The following is a 12,274-nucleotide window of genomic DNA, read 5'->3' as shown; positions in this document are numbered from 1 at the left end:
AGAATAAGGTCGGGGCGTGAACTAAATCACTGCGAAGGTCTTGCATTGAAACCGCTGTCTGAAATAGGTCGCGAATAAAATGATTGTTATGGAATTTTTACCTGTGAAACTGAATTTAAAGTTCCTATAGAAGAGACAAATAATTATTAAGTCATATGTTGCCTTAACACTGGGCAAACAGGGCAAAGGAACAAAAATGCGAAAAGCGTCAGGAAGTAATCTCTAGTGCTAACATTGTCTCATTTCCTGAAAAACGTTCCAAGCCACAAACAACACATTTTAAGGAATTAGTGTTTAAAGTTTAATAAATATTAGTGTATTCCATACATGTGGGTTGGGCTACTAATCCATGATGTCATTTATAGAGTGACAGTATGACTGCAATTTTTTGTCAGTCCGGTAATATGAATCACGTGACTAGTTTTGTGTTCTTAACTCAATTTCGACATGATTGTGGGGAACGTTTTTATGGAATTACGTTCAATTTGAAAACAGAAGCTAATGCTACTTCCAGGACTTTTATTTCTTGACAATTCGAAGTTCACTGTTTTGGCCGTAAGCATGGTTAATATCAAACTCTTTTTATTGATTCCAGACACAAATCAGTAGGATAAAGGCATTATTTGTTCCGCCTTCAATGGCACTTGAATAGCTAGTGCAATTACTGGGCTTAAGATTATGAACCCAATATTAATTGGGTTAACCAGAGTCCTGGGCAGCTGCATTATCTCTCATGTTAAAAAAGTTTCTTTCAATTCTATTTTAAATGTTTGCGATATTCAAAGAAAAACATACATAGTTTTTCAATTACATCGTTTTTTTGGACGTATACTTTACCGTAATCATAATTATGAAATACATCTAGCATAGCCTATATGCCAGATGTGAATAAAAAGTTAAAGTTCCCAATGATATATTTATTACAATATACATACTTAAACACACATATTATATAGACATTCTAGACATGGATACAAATATTTATATCATACAAAATCATATAGGTTCCTACTGCCATTCAAACCCGAAGCCCCTAGCATAGTGGTATAGGCGCCAAGGGATTATCAAAGTCATCACATCATAGAAGATTCTTCAAATATTGCAACAAATACGGTCGTCGTGTTCGGAGTCCACAAGGGACATACATAGGTACACACATTTACATAATATCATATGGAGGATAGGACAATATACCTAAAAATATATCGTTTATGCTGAAGAGCATAATCTTGATGAGTGATGACTAATTTTTATTCAATGTGTAAAGTGAGTAAGTCAATACATATAAGGGTTTCTAATAGAATCAACTATCACGATACAAAACACCAGAAATACAATAAAATCAACCAAAATTCGACCTCAGAATTAAATTCACTGTCAATCAAGCGAAGAAAACTCACCTCTGTAACTTTACAATAGAGTGTAATACTGCTTGATCGTGGAGATAAAGGGCTTGTAGCTGTTATCATAGAGATTGATTCATTGTAAGAAGATGTGGGGAGACGGTTGAGCAATTTGAGTTGATTTCTTTATCTCGCACCGGGGCCGGGGGCATTGTGGCGCATTGAATCCAAATGACCTCACGGTGTGGTCTTTGTTATAGCGTTTTAAAAAAGTTCTGTATTTTTCTACAACGATTTCTAAAAATTAAAGATATAAATAACAAGGCACCCATGATAAAAGAGTTTACTAAATCACTTTGAATCTTAATGATCTACTAGAATTCTATGAATATTTTGAATATTTTTATTTTATATAAAATTTTACTAAGTGGTGGTAGAAGAAGAAGATAATTTAAAATAAGTGTTAATATTGTACATAAATGAATAAGTATTGTACCAATAATGTTTAAATATCAATTCTTATGCATCAAGGACATGAGCATAGGAATAAGAAGAGACCTTTACTTCTAGATCTGAATCTTTAAATTTATGGCTTTTTAATTATTCTTATCATAGATAATCATTCAAGTGTACGTTGTCTTGCCACCTATTAGTTACTAGTCAACTATTGAATAAATTGGCTAGACACGTCCTAGTAAGGGATCGCTTTACAGCATCAGTGAAATTAACAAGCTGCTAGTCTAAGCTTAAGAATGAAAGTGACGTAGGTACGTGATTTTAAAATACCTATACTATATAATCCTATAAATAGCATCAAAAGAAGTCCATTTGGATGTTTATCATAATATTACTACCACAAATAGCAGTTGCAAAAACCCTTTAAAGTTCCAAAAAAAATAATCACATAATATAAAAAAATCACATCATATTCATCGATCGTTAACAGTCGCACCACACCACAATATTCGAATTTATATTCGCATTGGTGCCACGAAGGGTACAGATGACCTTATAAAAGATGGCTCAGGTTGGTATTCGTACTAATCTTATAATATTTTCGGGCTTAACGATTCAAATAATATTTAACCAGCAAAATGTATTCCTATATCTGTATTCATTTTTAAGATAGAATTGGGTTGTTTTCGTAAGATACTTTTATGTGTACACAAGCTACAGCGCGGCTTTATCCGCGTAGCTTTTTTATTAAACTGGTCATTTAATCTTGATTATTTAAAATCTCATGGCTGTTAATTATTATTTCTTAAACATGCAACATTATTCGAGGATAATCCTTAGAGAAACTTAGAGGTATAAATAAAACGCGAGGCGTACGTTTTTGTATAATTATTGACTAGCCGTTCGTAATAAAGCGTGCAATAAAACTGCGAGTATATTATTGTTCAAATGTATGAGGCTGAGATCTGTACAGTGTACTTAGACTTTGCTCAGACTTAACTCACGTAAAACTTAGCTGAGTTCAAGCTAAGTAATATATTATAAGTATAATCTTTGATTTCGTTTTATAGTCATTTGACAGCTGAAATTATGCTGAGATTAAGCTAAGACAGCCCAATGCAAAGGTCAAGTTCGGATTTTTATCAAACTCGGCTAAGTGTTACGTAAGTAAAGTCTGAGCAAAGACTTAGTACGGTCTATAGATTTCCAAATCTGACACGTAACGGTACAATATAAAAAAACCTAAAATTGCTTTTTTTTTTCGCGATGACTCTGCATCGAATAGATCTCTAGAAATATAATATTTGGTCAACTTCACCCTAAGATGATGCATTCAAGATGCCGGTTTTGACTCAGACCCTTAAATTGTTTTGCACAGATACCAAAGAATCAGCCAGTTCAAGTCCTGATGGGGCACCCAAAGAGACGTGGATGCGCGCACCTGCAGGAACCGTGGCTGTTAGGAGTGGCGAGGATGCTCTTCTAACCTGCGTAGTACTGGGAGCCAGAGGCAAACCAGTGCTCTGGAGGCGAGCCAGAGACTCACAGCTGCTCACAGCTGGTGCCGTCAGGGTTACACGAGATGAGAGAGTAAAAATTCTACATGATGATTGTAAGTTTTTTGATCATATGAATTTAATAGTGTGATAGGTCAAGGCTAGTAAATTAAGGTTCCGTATATGAGACGTGACTCCTTGCCTTCAGGTGTTTTGTGCGCTGTCGGCTCTCCTCTTTTCCTATTATAATTCTGTCCGTCATTTACTATATTGTTATAGTTATTTATGCAACTGTTGTGTAATAAGGGGTATTAAAACAAATGTAGGTTAATACCCCTTACTCTTACAGTGATAATAGTATCACATGAGTATTTTAATTCCTAATTGTCAATAGTTGCATACAAGACTTTATCTACACCCATAATATGAATCCTCTATAAAAGATTCTGAAAGAGTTAGCTTACTGCTAACATTAAAAAAGCTAGTCCTATTGCTAGACATTGGGTGTTTTAATGTTGGCAATAAGCTAACTGTTTTAGAATCTTTAATAGAGGATTTAAAGCATGGGTGTAGATAAAAAGTCTTATTAATATGTATATGTCGCAGTTATATTGTCAAAGCTGTGATATTATAATAAAACGGTAGATTGTCATTCGGCTTCATTTCTTACAATTTTACGGCCTGATTTCAGTGACATTGACACGGGTACGTTATAGTCAACGATATGGTCTACAGGTTTCTATAACTACTACTCCATGGCATAATACTTAAAAAAAAATATATTACCAATGAAAACCCGAGTGCATCGTATGAAAATTACTATAGTATCCCTCCCTACTCTGTGTCTAATGTTTGCTTTGGCATCACCAACACCAGATCCAGTGGATTTTTTTTTCTGTTTTACAATGTTTTTAGCACAAGCTTGTTTTAAGTCGGTATTCTAATATTTTATTACAAATAAATGTGCAACATATTGATGTGTTCTTAGTCTAACTATACTATATAATATACTATAAATATTTTTCATAATTAAACCATACCGTTTGCAACTCGTTATTCAAAAGAATTGTTAAAAAACGTTTGTGTGGTTACTATAACATAAATGACTTTCTTAATGATACCACAGATTGGGAATGGAGTGACCGCCCTCAGGCTATTAAATAATAAGTTTAATTGTACAATATTACTTTGTAAACATATTTTTTCGATGAAAAAAGGCCCGCTTAGTTTGTTGCACCCGTTCTTCTCAGGTCTGAGGGATTCATTTTGGAATGGGTGGTAGTTTTTGACTTTCAATAAGTGATGTCACATCCTATTTCGAATAAAAATATTTGAATTTGAATATGTTAGCTGTCTTGACTTTTTAATAGTTCTGCTAAATAATTACATTTCAGTGGTTAAAACAAATTGCTTAAACAAAATAAATCGACGACAAAATGTGCGAAAGAGACACGCACATTTCGCATTCATTTTGGAATGGGTGGTAGTTTTTGACTTTCAATAAGTGATGTCACATCCTGTTTTGAATTTGAATTTGAAATATATTACATTAAAACTGAGACATTGTCACACACTCATATACAACACACACACACATTCACGCTCACAAATACACTCATAAATACAAAGGTTGATACATTTTTAATAAAAAGGTTTCAATTTCTTTATCTGCATTGTAATAGTTATTTTTGCCCTCTCTTTACTATGTATCCCACCTTAGGGAGATGGGGATGGCTGAAAACCAGCGCTGCATGGAAATATTATTTCAAGCAGCAAATTAAGCTGAGCCTACTTCCTTTGGTCTTAATGTATGTTTACAATAAGTTGATTTTTGAAAAGAAGGACAAACGAACGTACGGGTAACCTGGTGTTAGCTGATCACCGCCGCCCACATTCTCTTGTATTACCAGAGGAATCACAGGAGCGTTGCCGGTGTACGCGCTTCTTTTTAAAGGTACCCATGACGTATCGTCCTGGAAACATCGCACAAGGAAGTTCATTCCACAGCTTTGTAGTACGTGGAAGAAAGCTTCTTGAAAACCGCTCAGTGGAGGACCGCCACCCATCCAAATGGTGGGGATGATATCCTAACTTGTGGCGTGTCGTGCGAAGGTATAATTCGTCGGCAGGAATCAGGTGAAACAGCTCTTCGAAACACTCCCCGTTATAAATGCGGTAGTAGACACAATGAAGCGATGTCTACTGGCGACTATTCGAGCTGCTCTGCGTTGTACGCGGTCAAATGGATCTAGCTGATACTGGGGTGCGCCAGACCAGAGATGACAGCAATACTCGATATGTGTTTTCTTATTATTATATCGGTTTGTTGTTGTAATTAAAAATCTGATAATCTTATTTATTTATTTATTTAATTCAGCGGATGAACCTCTACAAGGTCCGGGTATAACCAAGGGTGGAGATGTCTGGGCTCTAGTTATTAAGTCAGCAAAACCTACGGACTCTGGCCTATACGTTTGTGAGCTAAACACTGAACCACCAGTAAGGAGCTTCCATAGATTAGCTGGTGAGTTTGATCTTTGTTTCTAGCTTTATTATACATGTATCTTTTCCAACGATTTTCATAAAATTTAATATGAAAAATGCAGTGTTGTCTGTGTTTTATTAAGAAACAGCTACTAATAATAACATTAGAATACAAAGGTAAATTTCGCCACTACATACAAAACTGTAATAGCTCAGATGGGACCTTGGGTGAACCGGAAAGCAGAAGACCCCGGTTCGATTCCAGATGTCCTATTAGTTTTTTTGAGAGATGCAACATGATTCTATATTTTCACTTGAAATCAGCCGTCAGGGGACATCGACAGTTTTCAAACCATGTTATATCAAATAATAATAATAAAAAAATGTGAACTGTAGATATATATTATTATACCTGACCGTTCCCGTCTGCAATTTTAAAAGGAAATAAAATGAATTTTATTCATCTTATTACAAATACAATAAAAAAACAAGTAGCCATAAACCATCTCGGATTTTCGCATCGAATGGTGGTAGTTTCATGTCGATACAATCAGTGGTTTAGGCGTGATTGAGCCTCAAACAAATACCATTTTCATGATATACACTGGCCTGCAAAAGTAAGTATCACACTTTTCGAATTATTTTTTTTTCTTAACTATAGAAGGTAGAGATTTAAGATTAAAAACGTTTTGTTGCGAATTTTATAGGCTTTAATTCTTAGAAACTAAAATCATACATTAGTAACATTTTTAACTTAAAAAAGATAAAACAATGAAAATAGACATTTTTAGTTTAGTGTAAAAAAATTCAACTAAATATATTACATGTTATTTAATTTTTAATAACTGGTATTGCCTCCTCGAGCTCTGATTACAGCTTCGAGCCGGTTTGGCATAGTTGCCGGTTTAACACTAGGTTTCGGAGCCGATGTTGGGGAATATTCTCCCATTCTTCTACCAGGGCCTGCTTTAGTGCCCTGAGTAGGTGGTGGTCTGCGATTTCTGACTAGCCTCCCAAGCTCATCCCAGGCGTGTTCAATCGGGTTGAGATCAGGACTTCTTGATGGCCAAGCCATCACGCTGATACCGACCTTATGCTGACCGGCTGAATATACTCTTGTACGATATGAGCCGTGTGTTGCCGGGCATTATCATGCATCAGCATCGATCCATCACCGATATTTGCTAAATACGGCCCTGCATACTCATTGAAAATATCTTGAGCATATCTTTGCCCAGTGAGGGTGCCATTTTCTATGGCTACTAGCTCTGTGCGACCTTCTGAAGATATGCCAGCCCATACATGTACATTGCCTCCACCGTATTGGACTCTTTCTGAGATGCAGGCTTGAAGGTATCGCTCACCAGGTCGCCTGTAAACACTTCGCTTTCCATCAGAAGTGTAAAGGGAGAATCGAGACTCATCTGCAAACAAAATTCTTGACCATTCTTCTTCATCCCACTGCATGTGATCACGGGCGTATCGCAGTCTCGCTACTCGATGCTGTCTCTCAAGTTTTGGGCCACTCGCTGGTCTTCGGGGTTTCAAATTTGCTTCGGCAAGTCTTCTTCTCATTGTACTGTCACTAATGTAGTCCCTCCGGGTCTGAAGTAGCTGTTGCTGGACTTCAACTGCATTTTGGTGGCGGTTTCTTAACACAGTGGAAATAATATAACGATTTTCTCGGGCACTGGTACACCTGGGTCTGCCATTACAAGGTCTCCTCAGATGGTGTCCAGTCTCTTCGTACCTTCGCTTTACCTTCTGGACCGTTCGTACCGTCACACCCACCATTCTTGCAGTGCGACGCATACTGATGCCTAGTTTCAGAAAAGCCATGATCCTAGCACATTCTTCAACTGAAACAGGCATGATAAATAAATGTTATGTGCTTTTTAGCATAAATTTTAAAAACAAGACCCATCGATCTTGAAAAAAATTTAAAACAAAAAGGAAAATGTGAATGGTAAAATTGTAATTCGGAAACGTCCACTTTGAAAAAGGAATTGTTTTATTTTTGAAGTTTTTTTTCAGCCAATTCTTAAAAGAAGGTTACCGACTATAAAGTTTTTATGTACAAAATTAAATTCTCTTTGGAGTCCTTTTTATTTCGAAAGTATATCTTGTGAACTTAAAACGTTATCCCAATTTTAAAAGTGTGATACTTACTTTTGAAGGCCAGTGTATATAGATGTAGTTATATACTTTACTCACGTCATTAGCTCTTTGTTCAATCTACAGACAAACTTTATATCCCGAATTAAAGTTTTATGCGTTTATGCATTGCACGTGAGCAAAACTTTATGCACGTTTTACTGCTGAAAGTTATTGTTTGGAGTAACTGTCTTATGTATGAACATCTCATGAAATATTTAAGACTATTAAAATATTTTATATCGTATTTAGGAAGTACGATCATGTGCACTCCATAAAATGCTCTCTTTCCAAGCCTCCTCATCACCACGACAGTCTTGGAAATAAGAAATTATTACTTTAGAAATATTGCTAAATTATATACTATTTTTACAGCAACTCGTTACAGTTGATTATAACATTTTGAAATAAAAAAAATAACAGCGAAGGATTTTTTTGGAGTGCAATACTCTTATATGCCCTTCGATATATCCCTAATCACCGCTGTTTCCATTACCAATGACTGTGATGATATCATGTGGAAGCCGTTTTTCCGGCCTACCAAATTTCGTTTTTAATCCAGGTCTACCTTTTGTCCACGTATCTGCAGATTGGCCAACTGCCTTGTCATTAAAAGTGCAATCTTATACTTATGTTTTATTAAAAAACATCATCATCCACTGCTGGACAAAGGCCTTCCGCAAATCCTCTCGTAAAAATCTTATCGTCCAAAATACCACAGTGTCTGAAGACGAAGGTTTTTATCCAATGTGTGTTGCCAGTGATGACACACGGACCTCAGACGTGGTCGCTAACTATGGGCCTGATGAGGAAGCTCACTCGATGCGGATGCTCGGAGTTTTCCTGCGAGATCGAATCAGAAATGAGGAGATCCGTAGGAGAACCAAAGTCAAGTGGCAGTGGGCAGGGCATACAGCTCAGCGGACAGATGGCCGTTGGGGCACTAAATTCCTCGAATGGCGACCACCTACCGGAAGGCGTATTGTTGGTAGGCCCCCCTATCCCCATAACAAGATGGTCCGACGATCTGGTCAAGATTGCCGGAGTAGATTGGATGAAGGCAGCGCAGGACCGATCGTCATGGTGATCTTGTTTACAATGCCTTTGCTTTTTACGGTTTTCCTTTTCTCCTTTTCCTGGCTTGTTCACACTACGCAATATGCAAATAGCCCTTAGTTTACATTCCGCATATAAAGAGGAGGTGCGTGTCCACTATGACTTTTTTAAATTGGCTTTAGGATTTCTTTGAGGACAAAACGATTCCTCTCGTTTCATAAAAACGAATCATCCTTTAATTATCGCTCACGTGCAATACTACTTTTGTGTTTTCCATTATCAAAGCTAATAATAATAATATAATAATAATTCCCATATTATTTATTAGTATGGTGTTATCTATATTAGGTTAGCTTATGGATAATTTTTTTTGCTAAGCATTGGCGAAATTACGCTCCAGTCAATTTCATCATTTTTTATTTATTTCGCCATTAATAACTTTTTCTTAATTATTGTTTCTTTTTTAGTGATATCTCGAGGGTTAACACCTCCAGAATCTCAAAACACAACGGACTCGTATTCAGCAAATAACCCAACCCTGTCAACCCTAGCTTTGTCTCATAACTATACCGACTGCTGTATAAGTGCTAACGTCACCAAGGGATGTCTTGGCTTCTGCAGCATCCAGACAATTCTGGAAGGAACTGGCCAGGAACCAGAATCATGTCAGCCTGACTTCCCAGCAATTGTCAAGTGAGTATTGTTAATAACAGTATTTTTATCATTGATTTGACGACCTGTATAGCCAAGTGGTTAGCGATCCTACCTACTAAGCTAGAGGTCCCGGGTTCGAATCCCGGTAGGTGCAAGCATTTATATGATGAATATGGATGTTTGTTTCCGAGTCATGGATGTTTAAATGTATTTATGTATGCTTATATGAATTTATGTATGTTAAAGTAAGTATATTGTATTAAATATATCATTGTCTTGTAACCCTGTGTTATATAGCCTGTGTTATGACACAGGCTATATATGCTTAACTTGAGGCAAGATAATTTGTGTAGAAAGTGTGTCAATATTATATTATTATTGTTATTATCATATTAATACCCACCGATATAGAAATATGATATTACTTTACGTCCCTAGTTTATTATTACAGTATTATTATAAGTAGCACGACACTGTCTGCCTGTCTGTCTTTTTGTCAGTAGGCTGTATCGTTTTGTAAGCGATACTTAATTATTATTGTAGCCTGGGTTTTTTTAATGACAATAAGTGACCAGAAGAGCAGGACGTTCAACTGATGGTAATTGAAACGACCTGCCGATTACAATGCAGTGCCGTAAGGATTCTTGAAAAATTCAAAAATTCTTAGCGGCACTACTGCGCTCGTCATTTTGCGAGATAAAATGTTAAGTCTCGTTTGTTTGTATTTTATTTTAATTTTCCAATATCAAGCACAATTATTAATTTTACTAATACAATATGTTTCAAAGCAACCCAAAGTATGGTAGTATAATAAGTTTGAATCAAAGAGGATGTAAATAAATACTATTACTTAGGCGGCACTGCCTAATTAAAAATTGAAATTTAGTTTAGTATGAAAAGTGCAGGGAGATTTGACATAAATTTGAAAGAGTAATTATAATATGACGACGAAGTGTAATCCGGCTGAGTTTGAACGCGAACAGTTGCTTAAAACGTAGTGGATTTTGGCTATCTCCGTTTTATACAAGATTATAGTCGTCATCTGTCAACCTATCAATGACTGCACGTTTCATACAATCGAGTGAATCTCTGGCCTTTCTGAATATCATTAAATTATACCTACGTCAAACAAAGAACATACATAGTGTTAATATTCTAAGCTATTATAAAATATTTTCAAATGTCAGGTAACAATAATCAATTAGACAATAATCTATTGTTGTGTTTATGCTAAGCTTATTTAAAACAGAAAGCTACAAAAACTTTATGTATGACATATTGATGACATTGAGATATTCACTCAACAATCTTTATTCAAACAAAACTTTCAATTTCTATATTTACAATACTATGATTCCATAAATTAAAACTATCATTACGGGGAAGCATATTAAGAATACTGGCAGCATTTCCGCGGTGGATACCTAGGCTGATCCGTTCACCGAAATAGCTGCTAGTGCTTGGGTTTCAAGTAGTCCTATTGAGGCGAGAAGATAGTACTTTGTACATTCTCCGCGCCTCTGGGCCCCACGAGCCAAGTGTCTCGACACCAAACGGCACAAACATCACTGACACCGATATATTTGCGACGTTTGCTGTCTTCTGCAGTCAAAGCAGCAGCCACAGCACCAACAATTAATTAAAAAAAAATTTTTCTCAGATGTATGGCAGATGGCAGAAACCACGTGCCATGTTGTGTACAAGAACATGTGCCAGATATTTGCCAGGATGTGTGTCGGGGAGAGTTCACTCCAGTTACAGATAACATCAAAACCCATTACTCCTGCTCAGCGTACATGGAGAAGACTTTAGCTTGCATTGTCGAAGGAATTGGTAAGAATGAAAGAAATAATATCTTCCCACTTAGATCAGTCTAGATGCTACGATCTACAGTTACAGCTGTGAAAACGTCGAAAAAAAAATAAAGGTTGCCGGTTAACCTATTTTGAGCAATGCACGCACACTAACACAAAGTGACATACAAATAACGAGTGTAAGACGTAACTTGTCACGCAGTATATATACTATAGTAATAAACTTGGCCTGTTTTCATCGGTTGTCTAGAAGTAAGAGGTTCTATCTAGACGTATATGGTCTTAAACCTTCCCTCTTGCCCGTTTCTTCTCAATAATCGTGTCATGTTATACAAACCTGTAGTTACTTAAATACCACATCAGATTACATGATTTCGACATTAATGTGGTTTTTAATCAAATAAATCAAAAAACATTTTCAAATCAGAATTAAAAATAATTCTAAATTAAAAATACATCTTTTAAATCTGAATATGATTGGTATTTTCCAAACAGTTTCTTTCACTAAACGTTCTAATTTATTTTACAGTTAAACATGTTAAGTCCATAAAAAAGTTTGTGATGCCATTCGGCAGAAGTGCGCGAAATCAACTAGAGGTGTTATTTTACAAAACATTCTATTTGTTGGCTGCAATTACTAATTATAACAGTAATCACGACCATCATGTTCACGAAGCATCCTTACACAAACAATGAATTCAAGCTCTATAAATGCATCCAATATGCAATAATTTATGTTAAAACAGTTTATAATTTTTCTTTTTATGAAACATTTGATAGTTAAAACACTTTTAACTTTGAACACGTACGTGGAGTT

General features: G+C 35.9%; 1 protein-coding gene across 2 annotated transcripts in view; it reads left to right on the top strand.

Annotated features, from left to right (window-relative positions):
- Window positions 1-12,274, top strand: part of LOC126965274 (Ig-like and fibronectin type-III domain-containing protein 2) — a 217,806-nt gene that overhangs the window by 150,396 nt on the left and 55,136 nt on the right. For both annotated transcript variants that reach the window (XM_050808773.1, XM_050808772.1), the window contains exons 5-8: window positions 3,178-3,411; window positions 5,673-5,819; window positions 9,457-9,682; window positions 11,304-11,476. In XM_050808773.1, coding sequence (XP_050664730.1) covers window positions 3,178-3,411; window positions 5,673-5,819; window positions 9,457-9,682; window positions 11,304-11,476 — 780 coding nt within the window. The remainder of the gene's footprint in view (window positions 1-3,177; window positions 3,412-5,672; window positions 5,820-9,456; window positions 9,683-11,303; window positions 11,477-12,274) is intronic.

This window comes from Leptidea sinapis, chromosome 7 (assembly GCF_905404315.1).
Source record: "Leptidea sinapis chromosome 7, ilLepSina1.1, whole genome shotgun sequence".
Taxonomy (NCBI): Eukaryota; Metazoa; Arthropoda; class Insecta; order Lepidoptera; family Pieridae; genus Leptidea; species Leptidea sinapis.
Note: the sequence above shows the minus strand (reverse complement) of the source record. Positions and strands in the feature narration are given on the sequence as shown.